This window comes from Carcharodon carcharias, chromosome 32 (assembly GCF_017639515.1).
Source record: "Carcharodon carcharias isolate sCarCar2 chromosome 32, sCarCar2.pri, whole genome shotgun sequence".
Taxonomy (NCBI): domain Eukaryota; kingdom Metazoa; phylum Chordata; class Chondrichthyes; order Lamniformes; family Lamnidae; genus Carcharodon; species Carcharodon carcharias.
The window spans coordinates 21,208,562-21,236,510 of NC_054498.1; the positions used below are offsets into that span (position 1 = coordinate 21,208,562).

Here is a 27,949-nt window from a genome sequence, read left to right on the forward strand (position 1 = left end):
CACAGCAACAGGTGACCCAATCTGCAGGAGTGCAGAAGACCGGGGAATGTTTAGAGGCCTAAAAGGATTAAATAAAACCCCTAACAATTAAGCAAGACATGCTTGAATGGAACAAGGCCAAAGTCAAGCCAGTAAAGTTAAGAGGTCCAGGAAGGGCCAATAGAATTTAAAACAGATTCTCAGAATAGCCCAGAATTAAACAGGGACCAGAGAAGCCCCATAGCAGGGAAAGAGATAATGAGGGTGATGCCTCACATAGCCAAAGAGCCTAAAGAAAGGCAAGTTATTAAACTAGATGAGCAGGTGGGGAATGAGATGCCTCCCCCAGTTGAAACATAAAAAATAGGAGCCGGTGTGGCCCATTCGGCCCCTTAAGCTTGCTGCACCATCCATCATGATAATGGCTGATCCTCTATCTCAACATCATACTCATGCCTTCTGTTGTGAGGTAGCAGTTGGTAAAGGCTGACTTATTTAAAACCCAGAGGGAAACTTTAATCAACTGTCATAACTTATATTTTCAATTGGTATTTTTGAGATGCAGCTCTGAATTCAGAAATGAAACCACCGAGCCTCTAGAGGTTTTTTTATATAAATTAAATTGAATATTTATTAATTTAACAAGGAACTAAGCACATACATATGTCTACAAATTACTACCGTAATAACTTTTAAACAAATCCCCAAATTAATCAGTCCTATATAAATCTCCACCAAGACATCAATAACCCATAGACTTAAAACAGACACCAAGCAAAGCACATTTTATGTTACGAATTCAAAATGAGGTTGCTTTCAATTTGGTTCCTTCGCACAGTTGTAGGCTTACAGGCAGCATGCCTCTGACTACACACATAAAACTCTTTTCTGTATATACCTAGCCTTCCCTTTGAATGAAAATTCTCATTGTATCACCAGGTCCTTTGAACTCCACCTCTTCTAATAATAAAACCCCTTTCATAGTATCAATTTCATTACTAGTATAAATACATTGCTTGGTGTCTCCTAGCTAGGTGCAAGATTTCATTCCCAGTCTTTGAATGGCTTATTTAACAAAATGCAAGTGTGCCCTATACTTTACTGTTTAACATCTCAAAACTACCATACACCGAAACACCCAGACTAGCTGGCTTTAATCCAATTAAAACACACACACTCACACCTACAGACACAGACCCTACTACAAGTCCAATTTAAAATAATTTCCAATAACATTAATATCAGAGTTTAGAAGAATGAGAGGAGATCTAACTGAGGTATATAAGATGCTAAAGGGGATAGACAAAGTAGATGTGGAGCGGATGTTTCTCCTTGTGGGGCATTCTAGAACGAGAGACCACAGTTTTAGGCTAAGGGGTGGTAGATTTAATTCAGAGATTAAGAGGAATTACTTTTTTCAAAGGGTCATGAATCTGTGGAATTCACTACCTCAGAGTGCAGTAGATGCCGGGGCGCTGAATAAATTTGAGGAGGAGATAGACGGATTTAATTAGTAACGGGTTGAAAGGTTATGGGGAGAGGGTGGGAAATTGGAGTTGAGGCCGAAATGAGATCAGCCATGATCGTATTGAATGGCGGGGCAGGCTCGAGGGGCTGAATTGCCTACTCCTGCTCCTAGTTCTTATATTCTTTTGTTGTACCTTCATGACACTCTTTCCCCTTGATGGCTTTAGTGTCCAGAAATCTATCTATTTCTTCCTTAAATATATTCAGTGACTTGGCCTCCACAGCCTCCTGTGATAAAGAATTCCACAGGTCCACCACCCTCTGAGTGAAGACGTTTTTCCTCATCTCAGTCTTGAATGGCCTACCCCGTATCCTGACATTGTGACCCCTTGTTCTAGATCCCCTCCCAGCCAGAGGAAACATCATCCCTGCATCCAATCTGTCCAGCCATGTTAGAATTTTATACATTTCAATGAGATCTCCTCTGATTCTTCTAAACTCCAGTGAATACAGGCCTAGTCGACCCAATCTCTCTTCATATGACAATCCTGCCAATCCAGGGATCAGTCTGGTGAACCTTTGCTGCACTCCCTCTGTAGCAAGTATATTCTTTGTTAGGTAAGGAAACCAGAACTGCACACAATACTCCAGGTGTGGTCTCACCAAGGCCCCGTACAGCTGCAGTAAGATATCCTTGCTTCTGTACTCAAATCCTCTCGTAATGAAGACCATCATACCACTTGCTTTCTTAACTACTTGCTACACCAGTATGCTTGCTTTCAGTGACTGATGTACAAGGACATCCAGGTCCCTTTGTAGATCAACATTTCCCAATCTATCATTATTTAAATAGTACTCTGCCGTTCTGTTTTTCCTACAGAAGTGGATAACTTTACATTTATCCACTTTATACTGCATCTGCCATGTACTTGCCCACTCACTCAACTTGTCCAAATAGCCTTGAGGCCTCTTAACACTCTCCTCGCCACTCACATTCCCACTAAGTTTCATGTCATCAGCAAACTTGGAAATATTACATTTGGTTCCTTTATCCAAATCATTGATATATATTGTGAGTAGCTGGCACCTTACTTTTACACACTTTTATAAGTCCCTTACATGGGACTTTAACAAAAGCTTTCAGAAAATCCAAATACTCCATGTCCACTGGTTCTCCCTTGTCTATTCTACTAGTTATGTCCTCAAAAAAACTCCAGTAGGTTTGTCAAACATGATTTTCCTTTCATAAATCCATGTTGACTTTGTATAATCCCGTTGATATTTTCTAAGTGTCCAGTTATCACGTCCTTTATAATAGACTCTAGCATTTTCCCAACTACTAATGTTCTGCTAACCGGTCTATAATTCCCTGTTTTCTCCCTCCTTTTTTAATAATGGGGTTACATTTGCCACCCTCCAATATGCTGGGACTGTTCCAGAATCTATAGAATTTTGGAAGATGACAACCAATGCATCCACTATTTCCGTAACCGCCTCCTTTAGTACCCTGGGGTCTAGATTATCGGCTTTCAGGCCCATTACCTTCTCCAGCACTATTTGTTTAAGTAATGCTAATTTCCTTCAATTCCTCCTTCTCACTAGACCCTTGGTTCCCTAGAATTTCTGTGAAGTCATTTATGTCTTCCTCCATAAAGACAGAACTAAGGTAGTTGTTTAATTGCTCTGCCATTTCCTTGTTCTGTATTATGATTCTCCCATTTCAGGCTGTAAGGGACCTGCATTTGTCTTCACCAATCTTTTTCTTTTTCCACACCTATAGAAGCTTTTACAGTCCACTTTTATGTCCGTTGCAAGTTTACTCTCATACTCTACTTTTCCCCTTTAATCTATCTCTTGATCTTCCTTTGCTGAATTCTAAACTGCTCTCAATCCTCTCTCACTTGTTGCACTAATTTCATCCTAAACTAAAATTGCCACCCCACCTCCTTTTCACCTGTCTGTCCTAAATATCGAGCACCCTTGGATATTCAGTTCCCAGCCTTGGTCACCCTGCAGCCATGTCTCTGTAATCGGAATCACTTCGTACCCATTTACATCTATTTATGCTGTTAATTTGTCTATCTTATTGTGAATGCTCTGTTCATTCTGATACAGTGCCTTTAGACTTGTCTTTTTAAAATTTTCTCACATCTTTTTTAGCACTATGGTCCTGTTTGCTGGCCCTTGTTTCCTCTACCTTCTACTTTTGCTTTCTACGTTTCTATCTTTCATTCCTATCTTTGTTTCCCTCTCTTGTAGCTCCCTGCTCAGGCTCTCATCCCCCACCACTCTAGTTTAAACACTTCCAAACATTGCTAGAGAATACTCCTGCAAGGATACTGGTCCTGGTCCTGCTGGGCTGCAACCCATCCAACTTGTACAGGTCCCATCTTCCCCAGAATCGGTCCCAATGCCTCGGAAATCTAAATCCTTCCCTCCTACTATCTGCATTCATCTGGTCTGTTCTCCTATTCCTGATATCGCTGGCACAAAAAGCCACAAAGGAGTGTAGTCAGCTTTTCTGGGCCTGGATAATAGGAAGACGTCTTCTGTGCCTACACCCATACAGTTATGGATCATTTTAAATGTCATGGCCAGCCCTGTCAGGTTGCCTCGTGATTCTACACCAAGGTGGTTGGGTATGAGATCCAATCTAGTTGGAACCTCTCTGCTGCTAAGATGTGTGGTAGGCTCCATGTCTTTTGGAACATTATTGTCCTCTGGTGGATGATCAGCTCTTGCTGTATCTCCCTATGGCTTTTCAATTAAGTGAGGCATCACCCTCACTCTTTCTGTGCCAATCTGGGAACATTCCTGGTCCTCACTTAAATTTGCCATAAAGCTACCGGCTAGACCAATCACTGGCTTCTTAGCTGGTACTTTCGGATTGGGAGTTGGCACTCTCCTAACTTGTTCTATATACCCTGGAACACCACTGCCGTCAAGTGGGGCTGCAGCTCTGGCTACACTCCTTTGTGACTTTTCAATTGGGAGAAGCATCTTACTCCCTGCCTGCTTGTCTGTTTGGGGACTCCCTTGGTCCCTTCTCAAATTTGGAAAGAAAGTTTGATCATTCATGGATACATCAGAGGTCAGCATGGTGTAGACCTCTTGGGCTCTCCCTGACAACTGCCCTTGAATTAAAAAGGTCCAGGTGGCAATTTTAGCTGTCCTGCTACTTCTCAAAAGTGGCAAAAAAAATGACTCCATATCACTGTCTTCGAATTTGGAAATAAATCTAGCATACTTGAGGGCCCCAGAGTGGTTCTGGGTTAGGGTGTGCTACCAGGTAGAGAGAGAATTTCCCTTACAGCTTCCAACTGTCTGGTCTCTCTCTTCCTTTGAGCTTCTCTTAATATTAAAAGAAAATTTTACTTATGTGCAGACAGAATTTAAAAAGCAACAAAATCCCAATAAATATAGTTTGAATACTGAACTGATATGATCCCTGTGGAAACCAATAAAATAAAAGAAGAATTGAACTTGCCAAACGACCCCATCAGAAGAAACTAGTGGGTAAGGTTTCTCTTTTTTTTAACTTTAACCAAAATCAACGTAAACATGAATTATCAGGCAAATTGTAATCAATGGAAACCATAAATTGCATTTTAAATAGCTGATAGAACTAAGGTATATCTTGTGGATTTACTGGCAGTCCTCCTCGTTCATATGACATTGGAAAGTTAGCCACGAAGTCCTTCAAATCTCTGTCTTCCTGTGGTAAACTTTTAGCTCTTACCTCTACAAATCCTTGAATCACCAATTCTCCTGAAACAACCTCTCCCAACTAACCCAAGTCCCAAGGTCACTATCTTTACCAAAATGACCAGCTCTGGCTAATCACTCCCTTCAAAATAACTGAACCAGCAACAGTAGCTTTAGTTATTGTCACTGCCATTCTTTCTTTTCAGCTGTCCCCCACATACTGTTCACAGCCAGCCTGCACTGTTGTACTGCTAAAATCTGAACTCTGAGAGGTCTGTGTGTTTTTGAACTTCAATAAGTCCCCATTTCCTTAGAAGCCTGAAGTAATTCTGATTTCCCAGAAATCTGATTTCACTGCCAGAAACCAAGGGCTGGATTTTACTGTTGGCAAGCAGGGGCGGGGCCCACTTGCCAACGTGTAAAATGACATGCCATGACATCGGGCAGAACTCCCGATGGCACCGCACACCATTTAAATTTTCAGGAAGGCGGAGGCGCAGCAAAATCAGCTGCACGCCCACCGACCTGTCTATGGTCAATTGAGGCCATTGATAGAGCAATTAAAGTAATTAGTGGACCTGCCTGTCCAACCTTAAGGTTGGCGAGCAGGCCAGGAGCCCCGGCGGGAAGTAGAAAAACATGAAACTACATCCATAGGTGGGATGAGGTTTAATGCAGAATTTTAATAAAGCTTTTTTGGAATTTGTGAACATGGCCCAACTCATGCGATGTTGTCACGTGAGGGGCCATTTAAGGGATTTTTGTTTTTCTATTAATATTTTTGAAAGTAGAGGCAATCCCCCGAGGCTGCACTTAGCCTCAGGGAGATGAGTGCACTCTTTTGTGCGCATGCGCGAAAGAGCACACTCTCGATTTTAGGCATTCCCCCCACCCCCCCACCTGCAGAGGGAGAGCATAGCACTTCCCTGCGGACGTCACGCTGGGCAGGCCTTAAATGGCCCGCCCATGTAAAATGGCACTGCGCCTCTGATCAGGGGCGCCAATCGGAAGTGTGCCCGCATGTGCCCACCATCAACTTCCCCCCTAACGGGGGGAAAATTCAGCCCCTACAGTCACAGCCCACTTTCCCAGAAACCTTGAAGTTTTAGTTTATCTTTCAGTTAGGGACTGTTTAAAAAAAAATACAGGCTTTGAAGCCAAACACAGTGCACTCATTAGAACATTTGACAAGCTGCCCATGCAGGCAACAGCATGCACAAGCTTCCCCCTGGTCCCACAAACTGCGTATTTCATCACACAATGCAAAGAAGCATGTAGTAAAGAAATCTCTAGACTTGGTTATCCCAAAGCGCTCCTGGTGTCAGCCTCCCACACTCCATCCTCTGTAAACTTGAGGTCATCCAAAACTCTGCGGCCCTGTCCTAATTCCAAGGATGAGAAATTTGCACCGTTTGTCAGAATTTAGGCTTCTGCAAAATGGAATTCCTCCCTTTTAACTTTTTTTCCAACCACTGCCTCCAACATAGTCAATACTGGGAGGAGAGAGTCTCAGCCTGGAAAATCTCTTCCAGTAACAAGGCCAGAAGCACAACCTGGGGAAGCCGCCGCTCAGCCTTGCACCAGCTAGGACCTGGCTGCCATCACTCATCCCACTGGAAGGGCATGCTCTGCTGCTGGCTGATTAGTAGAGCCACTGTGCTCAGCAGGCCTGTGGAGGCAGGGCTGGAGGGGTTGGTTGGAGCTGCGGAGTCAGGGTGACGGCGGGGTTTGGCAGGCCCAGTATTAGCCCAGGTCTTCGCAGGATTTGGCAAGCCTGATGTTGGGAGGGGGGAGCAGTGGAGCCTGAGACTCCAGGGTTCCACTGTGGGGGAAATAGGGTCTGCTGAGTGAGTGGGGGAAGAATGGGTTGGGATAAGGGCATATGCATGGAGTGGAGGGAGAGGGGCTGATTACAATGTATGTATGGTGGGGCTGGGGGAGGTCTTCACCAAGCCTTCTGTCACCAGTGAATATGGACAGCTTCACTGAAACGCTACAGGAGTGCATAAAATAATATTACGAAGTACTTTAAAAGCACAGATTTTCATATCTATATGATGTATTATAATATGTAATTTGGGTTGTGGGTGTCATTGGCAAAGCCAGCATTTGTTGACTATGCCTAATTGCCCTTGAGAAGGTGGTGTTGGTGGGTTAAAATGGCGTCACATTGGAAAATAGCTTGTGAAGCACTGCCTTTGCATCACTTCACATAATCTAGCAAGGCCATGTTCTATTATTAGTGTGAACTTCATCCTTCATTACATGCACTAATTGCATTGAATGCTGAAATGCTGAGGTCACATGGTGATTTGGTGCACATACATTGGTCCACTATTTTGATGGTAGTAGAAGGTAAACGAGGGAAAACTCATGCTTCTACCCACTTGAAGTCTAATAATTCCACCTGCTTGAAGCAGCCTTGAAACATTTGCATTTCACTACATATCATAAAAAGTGCTATAATGACATAATTCCTTGTCATACAGAAAATTCAGACCTTTCTGTCTTCAGCTACTCTCAACCTGTAACTCGCACCAAGTCTCATCCACCCATCATCTCTGTCATTGCTAATCTACAATGTCTTCTGGTTAAGTAACGTTTCAATGTTAAAATTCCTATCCTTGTTTTCAAATGCCTTCATGGCCTTGCCCTTTCCTATCTCTGTTATCCCCAGCCCCAAAACCCTGTGAGATATTTCCTCTAATTCTGGCCTAATGAACATCCGCAAGTTTATTCACTCAACCATTAGTGGACATGCTTTCAGCTGCCAACTCCTGAAGCTCTAGAACTCTCACAAAAACCACTCTGCCCCCCTACCTCTCTTCCCTTCTTTGCTTTTCTTTTTTTTTAGTGGTGTTAGTCAAGAGATACATAATGGCCAGGACTCAGAGAGAATGTCCCTTCTCTTTTAATATTGCCTTTTATGCCCATTTGAGAGGGAAGATGAGCTTCAGTTTTAACGTCTCATCGGAAAGAGAGTGCATCATTCCCTCATTACTGCACTGGAGTTTCAGCTTTGATTAGTGGTGTTGAATGTAGGTTTTGTACATTTAGAAATATTATGTTAATGTCTAGAGGAATTGGAACTACATCATACCTGTAAGGGTTTTTTTTTAGTTTTTTTTTGTGCAGAGACTTAACTGGACCAGCCATATAAATACTATGGTTACAAGAGCAGGTCTGCAGTAAGTAACTCATCTTCTGAATCCCCAAAGTCTATCCATCATCTACAAGGTACATGTCAGGGTCATGATTGAATACTCTCCACTTGCCCAGATTGGGTACTCCAACAGCACTCTAGAAGCTGAACACCTTCAAGGACCTGGAAGATGATTGCCCATTTTCTGTTACCTGGAAGATGATTGCCTATGCTAGATTACAGGTCCCCGGACAATGGATCTTCTCTGACACCTTTTCCAAGTTCCTAATGTTTTTAAATTCACTTATGGGTGTCACTGGAAAGGCTAGTATTTATGTCTATCTTTAATTGCCCTTGAGAAGGCGGAGCTGAGCTGCCTTATTGAACTGCTGCAGTCCATGTGATGGCGATACATCCACAGCGCTGCTAGATTTCTAGGATTTTGACTCAAAGACGATGAAGGAACTGTACATAGTTCCAAGTCAGAATGGATTGGAGGAAAACTTGCAGGTATTGGAGTTCCCATTCAGCTGTTGCCATTTTTCTTCTAGGTGGCAGAAGTCATAGGTTTAGAAGGTGTTATTGCAGAAGCCTTAGTGCATTGCTGCAGTACACCTTGTAGATGGCAGCATTGTTGATGGAGGGCATGAATGTTTTAGAATGGGTGCCAGTCAAGTGGGTTACTTTGTCTTTAAAGATTTTGACCTTCTTGAGTGCACCCACCTGAGCAAGCAAAGAGTATTCCATCACAGTCCATGGTGCAAAATATGAGTTCAACCATTGCAGAGTTTCCCCTGATTCCCATTGACTTCTGTTTTTTCTAGGGCTCCTGGATGTCACACTCTGTCAAATGCTGCCTTGATGTCAAGGGCAGGAAATTTCACTTTAACTCCAGAATTCAGCTCTTTTGTCCCTGTTTGAACCAAGGCTGTGTTAAGGTCTTGGAGCTGAATGGCCCTTGCAGAACCCAAATTGGGTCTCAGTGAGCATGTTATTGGTGATAAGTGCCACTTGATAACAGTGTTATGACACCGTCCAGTACTTTGACGATGATTGAAAGTAGGCTAATTTACTGGCTTGGATTTGTTCTGCTTTTTGTAGACTGGACACATCTGGGCAATTTTCTGCATTGTCTGATAGATACCAGTATTGTAGCTGGACTGGAGCAACTTGGCTAGAGTCACAGCTAGTTCTGGAGCACAAGTCTTCAACTGTACTGCCAGCATATTTTCAGAGCCCACATGCTTTGTTGCATCCAGTGTTGTTAGCTGTTCTTGATATCATATGAGAATTCCACAGGCTAACAACGCTCTGAGAGAAGGAATTCTTTCTCGCCTCAGGAGAACCCTTATTTTTAAACTGTGTCCCCTGGTTCTAGTCTTTCGCACGAGGAGAAACATCCTCTCAGCATGCAACCTATCAATTCCCCTCAGGATCTTTTATGTTTCAATAAGATCACCTCTCATTCTTCTAACCTCTAATGGATACAGGCCCAACCTGTCCAATCTTTCCTCATATGATAACCCCTTCATCCCAGGAGTCAGTCAAGTGAACCTTCTCTGAACTGTTTCTAATGAAATTATATCTTAAGTTGAATTGATTTGGCTAAAGACTGGCTTCTGCAATAGTGGGGGCCTTGGGAGGAGGCCAAGATTGAACATCCAATTGATATTTCTGGTTGAAGATGGTTGTAAACAGTTCAGTTGTCTTTGCACTCACATGTTGGGCTTTGCCTTCATTGAAGGTGAGGTGTTCCTGGTGTCGTCTCCTGGTGCCAATTTATTTTTAAGCTCATTATTCCATGATCTTTGAAGCCTATTGAAGTATTCCAGTGTCCAAACTGAAATCAGATATCTTGGCATTGGACTTTTGTTGTTTTCTCAAGTTTCTAAACATATAAATGTATGAATTTAGCAGCAGGAGTGTGCCGTTTGGCCCCTTGAGCCTGCTCCAACATTTGATAAAATTGTAGCTGATCTGATTGTGGCCTCAACTCTGCTTTCCTGTTTACCCCCACACCCTCTGTGACCATCTTGTCAATCAAGAATATATCCAACTCAGTCTTAAAAAATATTCAATGACTGTGTCTCTACTGCTCTCTAGGAAAGAGAATTCCACAGATTAACTCTGAGAGAAGAAATTCCACCTCACCTTGGGAGACCCCTTATTTTTAAACTATTTCCCCCAGTTCTAGATTTCCCGTAAAGGGAAACATCCACTCAGCACCCACCCTCTTAAATCCCCTCAGGATCTTATATGTTTCCATTAGATTACCTCTCATTATTTTAAACTCTAATGGTTGGATAGAGGCCCAACTTGTCCAACCTTTCTTTCATCCCAGAAATCAGTCAAGTGAACCTTCTCTGAACTGCTAATACAATTATATCCTTTCTTAAGTAAGGAGACCAAAACTGGACATCCATGCGTGGTTTCATCAATTCCCTGTGTAACTGCAGCAAAACTTCCCTACTTCTATATTCCATTCCCCTTGCAATAAACAACAACATTCCATGTGCCTTCCTAATCACTTGCTGTGCCTGGATACTAGCTTTTTGTGATTCATGCACTAGGACACCCAGATCCCTTTGTGCTATAGAGTTCTGCAACCTCTCTCCATTTAAATAATTTTATAGTTTTCTTTATTCTTGCCAAAGTGGATAAGTTCACGTTTTACCACGAGTACTCCATCTGCCAAATTTTTGCACACTCACTTACTCCTTATGTTCTCTTCACAACACTCCTACCTATCTTTGTGTCATTAGCAAATTTAATAATCGTACATGCGGTCCCTTCATCCAGCTCATTGATATTGATTGTAAATAGAGGAACCAGCACTAATCCCTGTGGCACGCCATTAGTTATAGCTTGCCAATCCATAACTGCGCCATTTATCCCTACTGTCTAATTTCTGATAGCTAACCAATCTTCTATCTATGCTAACATAAGAGCTCATGAAGTAGGGAGTATTATTTCATGTAGTAACCTTTGATGTGATACCTTATCAAATGCCTTTTTGAAATCCAAGTGCTCCACAAGATTGTAATATAGTGTGCATGTCATACCCAATGGTGGCATTAGATGCTCTTGAATTTAACCAATGTCCTGCGAATATAAAATGCCAAATGTGTGGCAACCACAAATGGGAACCTTATTGAATGTAGTGTCAGCTGTAGTGATTTGATTGTTTGCCTAAAGTGGAAGAAAAATTGGTGGCACCCTTGATCTATTAAACTATGTAACTTTATTAATTGTGCTATGATATGGCAGGTGGTAATTGCCAGGCTGACCAAACCCCAAATGGAAACTTGGCCAAGATATCACAATGATTTGCAATTTATATTCTTATTATGAGAAGATATGTGCATTGAAGTCAGAAGTAAAGAGTCCACTACCATTTATGGAAATTTAAAGGATTAAATTAAAATATTTATTAACAAATGAAAATAAAACTTAAACACACAAGATTACAGTTACACAATTAAATTTAGTCTTACATTTCCCAAGAGAATCCTACTTAACAAGAATTTCCAGGCAACAGCCCAAATAGATTCTTAATATATAAAACATCCAGTAATATTACTGCAAGGTACCCACTGTTGCTAAAAGGAAGGTATTTCACAGCTTCTCACCACCCCCCCCCCCCCCCCCCCCCCCCCCCACCCCCTCTCAATCAACATTGGAAATCCAAGGCTGTTAACAAAACCTTGTTTTCTGGAACAAGCAAATGCTTCTATGGGGTGGCTAGAGGTTGCTTCTTCACCAGTCTGTCTTCACACAGTCCTCCTTTCAAGATCTCACATAGCCACTTCTATACAGCTTTCAATCTTTCCTTAAATATATTTTCTCCCTTCTTGATCTTTAAACCCCACTGAATAACCTTTGTTTTGAAGTTACTTTTCCCAGAATTTAAACATCTTTCATGATTATATCTTGGCTTTGCTTTTGGGTCAAGAATACATGACATCCCCGCTCAGCCAAACTGACAGCCTCTGTGGAGAGCGAAACAAAGTTAACATTTCGAGTCCCTTGGAGAAGGGTCATACAGATTCGAAACATTCACTTTGTTTCTCTCTCCACAGATGTTGTCAGACCTGCTGAGTTTTTCCAGCATTTCCTGTTTTTGTTTTAGATTTCCAGCATCCCCGGTGTCTTGCTTTTATGGTATCCCCACTGCTTGTTTATCTATGAACTCCTGCAAGATGCAACTATTTTTGTAAGATTGGACGGGCAGCGAAAAATTTAACTTAATAGATACCTTAATGGCCTTAACAGGCCTTTTAATTGTTGGCAGGCGCGCTGCCGATTCCCATGCACACCTGCCGACCGAACTAGTGTGCGTTGATGGCAGGGCGCTTGCCCTCGTCAGCATATGTCATTTCACGCTCGAGCGGGTCAGGCGTGTGCCTGCCAGCCGAGGTGAAAATTCTGTCCAAGGTGTTGCGTATTATTACTGTAATCAAGAAAGGATATTCATTTGTTTGTCCACCATCTATTGGTGTATTAGTCCAACAGCAGAAACCACAAGGTCATGGTCACTTCAAGATTTCTGTATGTAGTAGTCATGCAGATATCATGTGTTTTTATGGACTCAGACTTTTACCGCACAGAAGGAGGCCATTGAGCCCATCGTGTCTGTGCTGGTCAACAAGGATCTGACAACACTAATCCCATTTTCTAGCGCTTGGCCCATAGTCCTGGAGGCCATGACAACGCAAGTTGAATATCTAAATACTTTTTAAATGTTATGTACCCTTTGAGGCAGTGAATTCCAGAGTCCCACCACCCCCTGGGTGAAAAGATTTCTCCGCAACTCCCCTCTTAACCTTCTACCTCTTACCTTAAATCTGTGCCCCCTGGTTATTGACCCCTCTGCTAATGGAAAAAGAGCCTTCCTATCCACCCTTTCTATACCCCTCTATCTTATACACCTCCAACAGGTCCCCTCTCAACCTTCACTGCTCCAAGGAAAACAACCCCAGCCTGTCCAATCTTTCCTCATAGTTCAGACTCTCCAGCCCAAGCAGCATCCTGGTAAATCTCCTCTGCGCTCTCCCCAGTGCAATCACATCCTTCCTATATTGTGGTGACCAGAACTTCACACAGTACACCAGTTGCGGCCTAACCAGCGTTTTATACAGTCCCAGCTTAACCTCTTGTATTCTATGCCTCAGCTAATAAAGGCAAGTATCCCTTCTCCTTCCTTTGAATTCCTCTTCTATCACTGATTCTCCTTTATTTGAGCACTCTCATTTTTTAAAACCATTTTCTGTCTAGATAAAAATGCTTCTTTGGCCCTTTATTGAGCTTCAAGAATTGTAATTACTGTCACAGGACATTTCCAAGTAATGATGATCAGAGTCTGCACTTTTGTTATCATCAAATCATAGAAATTTAATGCACAGAATAAGGCTTTTTGTCCCATCATGTCTATGCAAACCAAAAAAGAGCTATTCAGCCTAATGTCACTTTCCAGCTTTTGGTCTGTAGCCATATAGATTACAACACTTCAAGCACATATCCAATGCAATGAGGATTTCTTCCTCTACTACCATTTCAGCAGTGAGTACCAGGTACCCACTATCCTCTGGGGACTGGATTTAATGCACTCCACAGTGGCGGGAAACATGGCGACTATGCCAGCGTAATTGTGGGAGAGGCCTGGCAGGTTTGCTGGTGGTCTCCCAGGGGTTTTCCTACCTGTCACGTACTCTGTGCCCAATCAAGGGATCTGGCATCAGGTAGTGGGGTGGCCACTGAAAGCCACCCCCTGCCCTGGGCTCCAAACTCCCTTCTAATGCCTATGACATCCACACTGTGATTCCCATCCCACTTTTACTCACCTTTGGTTTGGGGTCCCACAATGACCCTGGGTCTCTGATGAGTACTGGCACCAGTGGCACAAGAAATTGCTGGTCTGTGGGTGACAGGTCTTGATAGGGGCCTCAATTGTGGGGATGACCACTTAAGTGACTGAAAATCACTTAGTTCCGTCTGGCACTCACCACCACTACCACGCTACACACACACACACACACACACACACACCCCCACCGCCCCAAGTTCTTTGACTGGTAAGCGAGAGCCTTGTCGGCCTAACAAAGTCCTGGCCCTGGTGAAAAGTAAATCCTCAACTCTCCTCTGATTCTTTTACCAATTACTTTAAATCTATGCCTTCTTGTTATTGATCTCTCTACTAAGGAAAATAAGCCCTTCCTATTGACTCTATCTAGGCTCCTCATAATTTTGTACACCCCAAATAAATCCCCTGTCAGCTTCCTCTGTCCCAAAGAGAACAACCCCAACATGTTTAATCTTTCCTCATAGCTAAAATTCTCCACTTCTGGCAACATCCTCGTAAACCTCCTCTATACCCTGTCTAGTGCAAATCACATCCTTCCTCTAATGCATTGACCAGAATTATATGAAGTACTCTAGCTGTGGTTACCTGATTTAGCATGAAGATCGCAAGTACCATCTCATTTCTTCAAATGGACACAAAATAAGCAATACAAATTCGAGAATGTTATCTCAAGTTGGATGGCTTTGCGTTACAGTGCCCTCTATGTACCAAGAGTGAGCCTCCAGACCCTGGGTTGTATTGATGGAAATCTGGAATCAAGCACAAGCACGCAACTCAAAGTCAAATAAATCTTGGACCTCACCAGAGTTGAGTGTAAATAGGTTTTTAACCCTTGCTCACCTGGATGGCTAGATTCAATATGTTGATACTTGACGACATTGCTCTTGAACGAAAAAAAATATAGGCAACATGTTTCTTGCTTTTCATGTCAAAGAATTGGTTTCTGACACCTAGAAAATCTTTCATACTCAAATTCAAATGTGCAAAATTCAGGTAAGATTTCAGGAGTAGGCATTGTAGTAGATTAGAATGTGTTATCTCAATTTTAATGTAGCACAGATTGATGGAGTTAAAGTTGCCTGTCTTTCTCTGCCAGCCGTAAGCCCAAAGTAAATTTGTTTTACCGGTTTCAGTGGGGTTGTTCAAAATTAGTAAGAAATTGGCATTTTTACCTATAGGTCAGAAGGGGAAATTGGCAAAAAAAATGGAAATTGGTGCAGGAGAAATGTTGTAGTTAAGATCCATTTTAAAATATTATAATTGATGTAAGAGTACTTAGTGCACAAGAATTATGTGGAAAAATATTCAGCCTCATATTGAAACATTGGTTGCCTAAAACATACAAATGCTATAGAAGTTCTGCAACTACAACTGGTAAAATCATAATCTATGGAGTAGGGCGGCCGGCATTGCTATCCCTACTGGAAAATTTTAAAAATATTTTTGTGTTCAAGTGTGCCCATTGCACTCAATTACAGTTTGACATCAGAAGTTCGAATTTGGAATGAATCCAATCTGACCTCAAATTTGATAGTGCGCTCGAAGCTATCCACTACACTCAAACTTATATCCAATGTGCTCAAAGCTATCCAATGTGCTCAAAACTATCCAGTGCGCTCAAAGCTATTAAATGCCCTTGGCAATCTGCGTTGAAAAATACAAAGAAATTAATTGCTTAAATGATAATTGAATTTATTTGGTTTTTGATTTAGTATAGAAAAATAATTCCACTACTGTACATGCTTGAGAGCACCGCCTAATCCCCATCAGTTCTTAATTCATTTTAGTCTCAGTGTCCATATTTTTCACCCACCCACTCCCCTGGTCTCGGGACCTAAACACTTTACTGCCCCCAGCCCAGTGTCAGGATCTAAATACACTCTCTCCCCCAGTCTCTAAACTCATAAACCCCACTTCCCTTCCCCTCCCCTCCATGCCTCTAGCATCAGGGCCTAAACTCTCTCCACTCTCTCCCCCTCCAGTCTCAACTCTCTCCCTCCAGTCTCCAAACTCTACCCCTCTCTTCATCTAGTCTCCAAACTCCCCACCCTCTCTCCCTCCAGTCACCAAACTCTCCTCCCTCACCCTCCAACCTCCAAACACACCACTATCTCTCCTTCCAGCTGCCAGATTCTCTCTCCAGCCTCCAAACCCTTGCTCCTCCCTCCAGCCTTCAAACTCTCACTCCTCCTTCCAGTCTCCAAAATCTCCTTTCCCTCCAAATTCAAAACTCCCCCCCTCTCCATCCAGCCTCCAAACTCAGCCCCCCTCCCCACAGCCTCCAAACGGTTCCCCCTCAATCTGGCTCCAAACTGTCCATCCTCCCTCCAGTCTCCAAACTCTTACTCATCTCTCCATCCAGTCTCCAATCTATCCTGTCTCTCTGTCTCCAGTCTCCAAACTCACCCCCTCTTGCCCTCTAGCTTCCAAACAGACCCCCTCCTTTCAGCCTCCAAACTCTCCCTCTCTCCAACCCCCAAACTCTCCACTGTCTCTCCTTCCAGCCTCCAAATTCTCCCTCCAAACTCCGAATTCTCCACCTCTCCCTCTAACCTCCAAACTCTCACCCTCCCTTGAACCTCCAAACTTGCCCCCCACCCTCCAGCCTCTAAACTGTTCCCCCTCGCTCTGGGTCCAAACTGTCCATCCTGCCTCCAGCCTCCAAACTCTTCCCGCTCGTCTCCAAATTCTTACCCATCTCTCCAATCTATCCTCTCTCTTTCTCTCCAGTCTTCAAACTCACCCCCTCTTGCCCTTCAGGTTCCAATCAGTTCCCCCCTCCTTCCAGCCTCCAAACTCTCCCTCCAATCTCCAAACTGTGTCTTCTCTCCCTACAACCTCTAAACTTCCCCCCTCTCCGTACAACCTCCAAATGTCCTCCCCTCTCTCTAGCCTCCAACTGTCCCCCCTCCCTCCAGTCTCCAAATTTCTCACCCCTCTCCCTCAAGCCTGCAAACTCCTCCCTCCCCTCCCTCCAGCCAACAAACTGTTCCCCTCCCTCCAGCCTCAAAACAGCCCCCCTCCCTCCAGCCTCCAAACTCTCCCCTTCCCTCCAACCTTGAAACATACACCCCTCCTTCTGGCCTACAAACTTCTCACCCCTCTCCTTCCAGCCTGCAAATTCCTCCTTCATCGCCATTCAGCCTCCAAACTCACCCCCGTCTCCTTCTGGCCTCCAAACTCTTCCCCTTTCCCTCCAATCTCTCCTCCTCTATCTCTCCAGTGTCCAAACTCTCATCCCACCCTTCCCTTACCCTTCAGTCTCAAGGCTGTGGGCTTCGCCGACCCAGGACAGGGCCACATCGACAATCCAGGACAAGGTCTCCTGAACCTTCTCTTTCCCTAAACTCTCAAACTCCTCCTTTTCTTCCATCCTGACTGCACCTGACCCTCTGACCTCTCTCGACCACCCTTCCAACTTCCCCAATACTCACTTTGTTGCCACAAAAGAAAAAAAAAAATGACAATTTAACAACAACTTCTATTTATATAGCACCTTTAACATAATAAAATGTCCCAAAGTGCCTCACAGAAGCATGTCACTGCACTACAAAAGCTTGGTCAAAGAGTTGGGTTTTAAGGAGTTTCTTAAAACGTGATAGTGAGGTAGAGAGGCTGAGAGCTGTAAGGAGGGAATCCCAGGACTTAGGGCCTAGACAACTAAAGCCATGACTACCAAAGGTAGAGCCATTAAAATCAGGAATGCTTATGAGGCCAAAATTAGATGAGCACAGATATCTTGGAAAGCTGGGGGCTGGAGGAAATTACAAAGTTAGAGAGGATGAGGCTATATATGAAAGGACTTGAAAATATGGATGAGAGTTTCAACATTAAGAAGTTACTTGACTGGGAGCAAACGTAGGTCAGCAGCAACACAGGTGTGATAGATAAATGGGACTGGGTGCAAGTTATGATAATTTAAAAATGAGAATGCCAAGGAAAGAAAAGCAAAATATTCAGTAATTAGCAGAGACCCACAAATACTTGTGGTGAAATTAGTATCTTTATTGCAACAAACTTCTTTAAATCCCATCTTATGCCATTTCATCCTTCCCATGCTATCTCTCTCATACCATTCCTTTCATCCGTCTTATATCATTCCCATTCCATCCTCCAACCCACCCTTTCTTCCTGTGCCATCCCATCCTCCATTCTATCCCTCCCTTGCCACCCCATCCCCCATACTATCCATCCTATGCTATCCCATCCACATACCCCATTCTGCCCTCCCATGTTCTGCCACTCACCCCATAAGACATAGGAGCAGAAGTAGGCCATTCGGCCCACCGAGTCAGCTCCGTCATTCAATGAGATCATGGCTGATTTGATAATGCTCAACTCCACTTTCCTGCCTTTTCCCCATAACCTTTGATTCTCTTACTGATTAAAAATCTGTCTATCTCAGCCTTGAATATACTTAATGACCCAGTCTCTACAGCCCTCTGCGCTAAAGAATTCCACAGATTAGCTACCCTCTGAGAGAAGAAATTCCTCCTCATCTCTGCCTTAAATGGGTGACCCCTTACTCTGAGATTATGCCCTCTGGTCCTAGACTCTCCCACAAGGGAAAACAACCTCTCAGCATCCACCCTGTCAAGCCCGCTAAGAATTTTATATGTTGCAATAAGGTCGCCTCTCATTCTTCTATACTCCAATGAGTACAGGCTCAGCCTACTCAACCTCTTCTCATAAGAAAATCCCTCCATACGTGGGATCAACCTAGTGAACCTTCTCTGGTCTGCCTCCAATGCCAGTACATCTTTCCTTAGATGAGGGGATCAAAACTGTTCATAGTATTCTAGATGTGGTCAAATTAGTGCCTTGAGTAGTTTTAGCAATACCCTATTTTTATACCCCATTCCCTTTGAAATAAAGGCCAAAATTCCATTTGCCTTCCCTATTACCAGTTGAACTTGTGTGCTAGCTTTTTGGGATTCTGAAACTGCCTTTATTTAGGGAGGAAGTTGTGAAACTGGTTGCAATCTGGAAATTTGGAAGTTTCAAAACTGCATTTTATTGAATGTTCTGTGGAGACCTTCTGTTTCAGAAGCTCCACTTTATTTCATAGTTGGATTTGCTGATTGGCTAATAGCTACCCAGTTAACAATAGTAAATCCAACAGAGAAACACCTAGAGGTCTGCCAGAGATATAAAAAAATAGCATATTCAGATTTCCAAATTTTTTAAAATTCGAGTTTTGTTAATTTCAGTGTGAATGATTATAATTTGAGTAAAGGGACCCCTGCATGTCCTGTGATACTGAAGGAAACCCTGATTCAGTGGAGTGAAGGAATAGAATGGATAATTTCACAAGTTCATGTTCCCATGGGAACCTTACCCATCTTTGGAGCATTGGGAATTTAGGCACATCACACTCAGACACCCCAAACCACTCTGCAATTTTCATCTATTGAATTAAAGGAACAGAGAATTGTGGTTGGCATACACCCATGTTCACAGAATGCACTCCCAGTGGATGAAGTTCTAAGCCAGATGCATCAACTCGTAAAATATACTCCTCTTGTGCCTCTGAGACAAGAGGGAGATGAAAGCACAAGTCCTGTACATACTGATAAATTAAAGAAACTAGATCACTTGACATTTTTTGGCTGTTATATTATGCTTTAAATAAAATCAGACAAATAAAAGGGACAGTTTGTTGCTATAATTGGTTAATAGCAGATTACCAAAATATAAATCCATTACGTTTACTGTCTTGGCAGTAAATGAATACAAGTTGCAAATTAGAAAAACTTATCGTGGCCTAGTTATTGCTAATTGTATAATGTTAAATGGCTATTACTAACATTTATTGAAAACGTAGCAAAATTCTTAGTAGCTTTGCGTTACTTTGCATAAAAATATAACTGAATTTCCATTTCAACAGATGGACGTACTGGAATTTGTTATTCCAGTCTGGTTAATGGTCGTTGTGCCAATCAACTTCCAAGACCTTTCACCAAATTGCAGTGCTGTTGTGACAGTGGTCGGTGTTGGTCAGCTGGTACGATTCCAGAGATGTGTCCAATGCGTGGAACTGGTATGTCTTGTTTGTGTCTTTTTATAATCATCACTGTAATTTTTAAAGATGTGTGCATAGTTCACTGCCCGCTGCAGCTGTTCTCAGGTGTTCTTTCTGAGAAAAATTGAAAAATATTTCAAGGGAAAACATTTATAGGACATTGGGGAAAGTGTAGGATAGTGCGATTAATCAGAAAGCTCTACTGAATACAAGCACAATGGGCCAAATTACCTCCTTTAGTGCAGTATTATTCTATGATTTTATGTTGCAAGATGTCCTGCTCCAGCAAAATCTGGTTCATTCATATAGTTACATTGAACTATGGTATATATTGCAAGAAGTAGCTACAAGTTTTTTTTCAGAACCTGGGCTTGTTGGCCAAGCTTTGGTTTAAGCTGAACAATGGCACACTCACACAAATGAAGCAAAAAAAGAGAGAGAAAGGCACTTTAAAATAAAAGGGAATAAGCCTACGCACTGGGAGCCAGTGGAAACAGGAGTGGCCAACGGCACCAAGTTCTGAGCCCCCAGAGCCCTTTTCCCCCTGTACTGTACTTATGGAAAATGGCTGGTTATTGCAATCCTTTGGCATGTGCCAACAAAAGTCTGGGCAAAAATACTGCCATTATTGGCCACTCAATGCCAAAGAAGTAAGGGGCTCCGGCCACATATTAGTTATTGAGGTGGATATCCTTGAAGGGGTGGTGGGAGGCGGAGTTGGATGGTGTGATGGGCAGAGGCAGGCCTCAGAGCCAATTACGAACATACATGCAAACATAGGTAATAGGAGCAGAAGTAGGCCATTCGGCCCCTCGATCCTGCTCTGCCATTTAATAAGATCATAACTAATCTGTATTTCGAATTCCACATTCCCATCTACTCCCGATAACCTTAGATTCTTGTTAGGCAAGACACCCCAACCAGGGGAAATATTCTTCGTGCATCTACCCTGTCAGGCCTTTCAGAATTTTGTATGTTTGAATGAAATCACCTCTCCTCCTTCTAAACTCAAGAGAATAAAGGCCCAGTCTATTTAATCGTTCCTCAAAGACAATCCCTCCATGCCAGGAATTAATTAAGTGAGCCTTCATTGCACTCCCTCTATGGCAACCAGGTCTTTCCTTAAGGAGGCCAAAGTTGCACGCAATACTCCAGGTGCAGTCTCACCAAGGTTCTATATAATTGCAATTAGACATCTTTACTCCTATACTCAAATCCTTTTGCAATAAAGGCCAACATACCATTTGCCTTCTTAATTGCTTGCTATACCTACATGTTAGTTTTCAGTGACTCAAGAACAAGGACACCTTTGAAGTTCAACACTTCCCAGCCTTTCACCATTTAAGAAATGCCCTGTTTTCTGTTTTTCCTACCAAAGTATAACGTTACATTTCTCCATATTGTATTCCATCTACCAAATGTTGCCCACTTGCCTAGCTTCTCCAAATCCCCTTGATGTGTCTTTGTATTGTCCTCAGAACTCCCGCCTAGCTTTGTGTCATCTGCAAACTTGGAAATATTAACTTTAATCCCTACATCATTGATGTAGACTGTGAATAGCTGGAGCCCAAGCACTGATCCTGGTGGAACCCCATGAGTCACAGCTTGCCGACCTGAAAATGACCCATTTATTCCTACTCTCATTTTTCTGTCCATTAACCAGTTCTTAATCCATACCAGTGTACTCCTGCAATCCCATGTACTCTTAATTTTCTTTACCAACCTTGTGTGGAACCTTTCAAAAGCTTTCTGAAAATCTAAGCATACCACATCTACTGCCTTAACTATTCTGCTCATTACATCCTCAAAAAACTCCCAACAGGTATGTTAAACACGATTTCCCTTTATTAAATCCATGTTGACTCTTCCCAATTCTACCATTATTTTCTAAATGTCCTGTTATCACATTCTTTATTACAGATTCTAGCATTTTCCATACTACGGATGTCAGACTGATGGGTCTATATCTCCTCATTTTCTCCCTCCTTTTTTAAATAGCGGGGTTACATTTACCACCTTCCAATCTGCAGGAACCATTCCAGAGTCTATAGAATTTTGAAAGATGACCATCAATGTATCTACTACCTCTGCAGCCACCTCTTTTAACAGCCTGGGATGTAGATCATCAGGATTTATCTACTTTAAGTCTCATTAATTTCTCTAGCACATTTTACCAATATTAATGTCGTGCAGTTCCTTGTTTTTACTAGTCTATACTATTATTCCTGGGAGGTTTTTAGTATTTACCTCTGTGAAAACAGATACACAGAAGTTTAATTTCCCAGCCATTTCCTCATTCCCCATTATAAATTCTCCTGACTCCACTTGTAATGAACCTACATTTGTTTTTGCTAATCTTTTTCTTTCTTCATACCTATAGAAGCTTTTACAGTCCATTTTTATGTTCCCTGCTAGTTTACTCTAATTTTCTGTTTTCCCTCCCTTAATCGTTTTCTTGGTCCTCCTTTGCAGAATTCTAAAATGCTCCCAATTCTCAGGCTAACCATTTTTTTTGCCAACTTTATACGTCTCTTCCTTTGAACTAATGCACCTGATATATTTCGTTAGCCATGGTTAAAACACTTTCCTTGCTGGGTTTTTGTGCATTAGAAAAATATATTTTTGTTGTCAACTATATATGAGCTCTTTAAATGTTAGCCATTGCCAGTCTACTTGTAGAGCAGAATCTAGGCAGTCTGCCATCTTCCATCATTGAGGCAACTGCAGAAACAGAGTCCAGGTTTAAATTGCCTGGCCCTCATCTACACTGTTTTCTATTGGAGCGTGCCTAGTGCAAAACTGATTCATTTCTACATGCTTCTCCTATCGTGGAAGTCAACGCTACTGGAAAAGTAGATCACTCTGCATCAGTTTCAGCCAGCTAACCCGGTTAAAGAATGCATCATTGGAATTTTGATTCTGTACTCTGGACTCACACGAAACAATAATTCTTATTTTGTCTGTGATCTTTTCCTTGTACCTCTTTCTTCCCTTATCCCTCTTTTATTGTGTGAATGTACCAATGTGACGTAACGACAACCCCTCCCTGCATTTTGAATGTATGGAAAATAAACTAATCCTCTGATTTTACTCTCTCTCAACTTTGCTGTGGGATTATTAGTAGAGGATTGAGTCACTCCAAAACCAAGGGGTTGGGGAAAATACACCACTGCTTATAAAGGGCGGAATTGTCTCAGATTTGCACTAAGTGCAGTGGCGGGCAGATAAAATGACCTTTTACCCACTGGCCGCAATTGAGGTTTTTCCCGCTGCATTAATTATGCATTCCCAGGAAACATGCTGTTTCCAAGGTGGGCAGACTCTCATTCGCCCACCACGGCATAATTTCACCGCTTCATCACGCCAGACCCCATATTTAAAGTGCAGCTACATGCACACCTCTCAGTGCTCCCAGCCCATGACTGCTGCAAAGAAGACATGGCCCTGAAAGGCCAAAAGACTGCAATCCCCAGGTTATATGACATGCCCTTCGAGTTCCTTTTGGACACAGTGGATGCTCAGTGTGATGTCCTCTACTCCCGCTCTGGCCGTAGGATGAGCAGCAACCTCACTAAAGCAATTTGGGAGGTGGTTGTAGCAGTAGTCAGTGTCAATGTCCTGCAAAAGAGGACAGTGATCCAGTGCTGCAAGAGGATGAATGAGCTCCTTCTGCCAGGATAAGTCACTCTTCTCATCACTCTCAACTCACAAACCCACCACACGTCCACAGGGCCTCACTCACTGCCAGTTCAAGGAACATCACCATTCACTCTCTCAAGCACACCTTCATTGTCCTCATCCCGTCCATGGGAGTACTCAACACCCACACATGTCAGGCATACTTATCACCTGGCTTGGCAGGTATCCTGCTTATGCTCGCTCCATCTCTATATATGCAGGACAAGCTGGCAGACAACAAGAGGGAGAGGTTGCTTATCGGTGGAGGAATGCCTGAAATCAAGGTCCTCATGGACTTTGAAACAGAGCCATCTAGCTAGCCGATGTGGATCTGGACCTTTCCTGTGCTGATGGTGAGGTTGGTGGTGCTCTAACAAGTGAGGATCCAGCAGTGCCACATCCATCAGACAACCATGCTGTGAGTGATGTCCTCTGTTTCACGGGCCACTGCCATGCACTAATTATCTCTCAATGCTTTTGCAGGCATATCTGCCAAACAGCCTATGGAGTCCATAACCCAGGGCTTGCAATCAAGCCCCGAAGAAACCTCTGAAGAGGAATCTGAATGCACCCTCATTGAAGACCCGTGATAGCGCTTCCACACCCTCCACCAGTGCAGAGAAATACACCTTGGTGGGATGTAGCTTTAGGGTAGCCACAGGATCACAATCTGGGGAGCACATTACACCTTCTGATTCACAGAAGGCAGTGGCAGGGACTTCCCAGGTTCCTGGCACTCAGAGGACTCCTGGAGGCCAGAAATTTGCTGAGTCCGAGTCAGATAACGAGCCTCTGGGCTTGGTTATGTCACAGTTGCTGAAGTTGCTGGAGCAAGCTTGAGAACATCAAGAAGGGATGTCCGCTGCATCCCTCAGATTGCAAGGCATAATGGAGTATCCATCCGCCTTCAGGCCGACGAGATAATGCCGGCATGCCAATGCACCGAAGTCAGCACTGGTAGGATGGCGGCCGCCAAGGATACCTTGGTCCAGGACGTCGCTCCTGCACTACTGCTCAGGCTAAACTCCATCGCTGATGCCATAGTTGGCCTCAAACAGTGTGTACACAATAGGGGAGCCGGGCAGCTCGATCTCATTCCAGCCACCCCTTCTCCTCAAGGACCCTATGGGTCAGCCAGGGCATTCACAGGGATGAGGATCAGCAGGTGCACACTCCGGGGCCATCCACCCAGGTGACTCCGGGAGTGTCCAGCTCATCCAAATCCCCTCTTCCTGTGACCCCAGCAGCTTTAGCTCTACAGCTCAAGGAGGATGCCACTACCACATACCAGGTCTTCTAAAGCAGGCCGAGGCCCTCCAGGTTGAGGCCCTCCAGGTTTTGGTCCTCCAGAGGATGCGCATCAAGGTCATCACTGACAAGGCATAACAGTCAGCAGGTTCCTCCACCTCCGCTGTGGATGTCCAGGGAGCACCAAGACGTAGCGGCAGAATTGGGAACGTTAAGAAGATGTAGTTGCACAGTCTAGGCATGGGCGTTAGTCACTTGTAAATAATGTTCACTATTGTAAATAAACTCCCAAGAATGTCTCCCTGCCTGTGGCTCCTTGTTCTGATCAGCAGTGCTCGTGTCACTCAGATGTGAAGCCTTTCTGCACAAGATACACGCTGGTGTCTCAGTCCAGGGCCTCTTCCCTGTGCTTTGTGCAGCCTTCAGACCAAAGTGATGGTCCGGCCTCTCACTCCCTGGACACGTTACTGATTCCTGCACCTCAATGTTGCTTGTCATTGCTGCCAGAATGTCGTGGGCAGGCACCACGGAGTTTTGTCATTCTCTCTCCTCTCAGCACCTTTAAAGTGGGACTGGCCCCCATCTCTTCAGCATTTGTTACCAGTGAAGCTGTGCTCCTGAAGGGCTCAGGTGCTGAAGGCGGACAAAGGATCAGATGTTTTTAAAGTTTCATGGCTGCTTTTCTATGATATGACCCTGATCACAGAGTGCAAGCGATCTGCCATTGGCCAGACGTGAGTCAGACATTCTCAGAAGCTATGTGAAGATCTATGGAGTGTCCTCACTGAATATCATCATCATCCTCCTGCAATTAAGTGACTATTTGAGCCTCCACTGCGCCTCCATGACAGAAGAATTATCACAGGGGAATGTGCGCTACCATAAGCCAGACTGGAGTCAAAGGTTCATAGATACAATGTGAGGATCTTATGGTGTCTCCTCACTGCATGTCATCATCATCCTCCACAAATCTAACAGCTATGAGGGCCTCCCGAACATGCCTGCCTCGTCTGACCAGTGCACCATCATATAAATGGCGCAGCAGGCAATGCCGAAGCGTGACATCCTCTGTGGACTATATTGCAGGGCTCCACCAAACTGATCCAGGTACCAGAACCTCATTTTCAGCATCCCAATGGTTTACTCCACCAAGTTGCCAGTTTGCAACATGAGCCTCGTTATACCTTCGCTCTGCTGCAATCTGAGGCCGCTGCACAGGTGTCATCAGCCAAATCCTCTGCGGGTAGGCCTTGTCCCTGAGGAGCCACCCCTGCAGACTCTGTGGACTGTGAAAGACATCAGGGATCTGTGACTAACTGAGAATGTAGGAGTCATGCACACTCCCTGGAAAACATGCGCAGACCTGCAGGATGCATTTGTGGTTGTCACACACCAGCTGCACCTTGAGCAATGGAATCCCTTGCGGTTGACATGGTTCACCTCGTGTTGCGACGGTGATCTGAGCATCATGTGAGTGCAATCAATGGCACCCTGCATCTGTGGGAAACTTGAAATCTAGGCAAATCCAATCGTTCTTGCATCCTGGCTCTCCTGGTCCCGGGTAAAATGCACAAAGTGGTGTGCCCTTGCAAAGATGGCATCTGAGACCTCGGATGCATTTGTGGGTGGAGGCTTGGTGATATCCCACAGAGGTCACCTGTGGAGCCCTGAAAGGAGCCACTGACATAGAAATTGAGTGCTGCTGTCACTTGCAGGGCGACTGGCAGCGGATGCCCTCCATGTCCACGTGGTGCCAGATCCTGCAGTAGCTGGCAGATGTGACCAACCAGTTCCCTAGACATGTGCAGTCTTGAGCAACACTGGTGCTCGGTCACCTGCTGGAATGAAAGGCAGCGCCTGTATAACCTGCGTCTAGCTAGGCGCTGACCAGCGACAGCTTGCTGTGGCTCTTTGGTGGCATATGCGGGACCCCCGCAGCCCCTTCTTCCAGAGGTTGCTCCTCCCCCCTCTGCGCAGCCAGGCACCTCAGTTGCTCTCTTCTCTGTCGTCTTCGTTCTGTACACCACAGAGCATGTAGCTAGTTCACTAGGCTTCCTGATCCTGATGTACCCCTCCTGCAGGATGAAAGAGAGAGATGTGTGGGTTAGCATAGGTGGACTTAGAACTTCTCTTGGTTAAGTCTAAAGGCCCCTTAACACATCCCGGAGAGTGCTGGCCACCACTTGGATGGCCAGAGATTAGCGCGCTGTATGACTGCCCAAAACCCCACCTTTCTCCGTCCCAATACACCTGACGGATTGGCAGCAGCTTTCCCCATGCTGTGATCTCAGCACATCCTTGTGTGCTATCATCAACTGCAGGGCAGCATTTGCCCCCCCCCCCCCCCCCTGATAAAGTCACCTCAATCAACAGGCAACCTATGCCTTCCCCCCCTACCCCCCCTAAGTTGCCTCAACCGTGCAAGGCAACCTTTGCACCCCCGAATGTGCCTCAACCTTTAAGTCCAACAGGCGTCCCTCATGAGTGCTCCCATTACTATGCACTCACCTCCAAGTTTCCCGCAAAGTGCAGCCCACCTTTTACGTGCTGTTGTGGAATACATCGGCCTGCAATCGCACCAACATGGGCAGATGATCCATCGGGGGTTGGGGGGGAATGAGTCTGGTGGGCTAGCCTTATAATTATATGCTGATGTGTTACAATGAGGTTCCTGACGCCTGATGGCGGGAACTGCGGCCCACCCTTGACGGGTTGAGTGGACGATTGCAAACCAGCTTCACAACATCATGAAACCGATTTTGGGCCTTCTCACCATATTGTCCACTCTCCACTGAACACGCCTGACGCCAGCAAACATGAACGATTCCGCCCAAAAGGGCAAATCAGA

The 27,949-nt window shown here is 44.2% G+C and overlaps 1 protein-coding gene across 1 annotated transcript in view; it reads left to right on the top strand.

Moving 5' to 3' along the window:
- The window catches only part of LOC121272136 (fibrillin-1-like), a 639,088-nt gene that overhangs the window by 245,915 nt on the left and 365,224 nt on the right, over window positions 1-27,949 (top strand). The window contains exon 9 of the mRNA XM_041178628.1: window positions 20,041-20,193. Within this exon, the coding sequence (XP_041034562.1) occupies window positions 20,041-20,193 (153 nt within the window). The remainder of the gene's footprint in view (window positions 1-20,040; window positions 20,194-27,949) is intronic.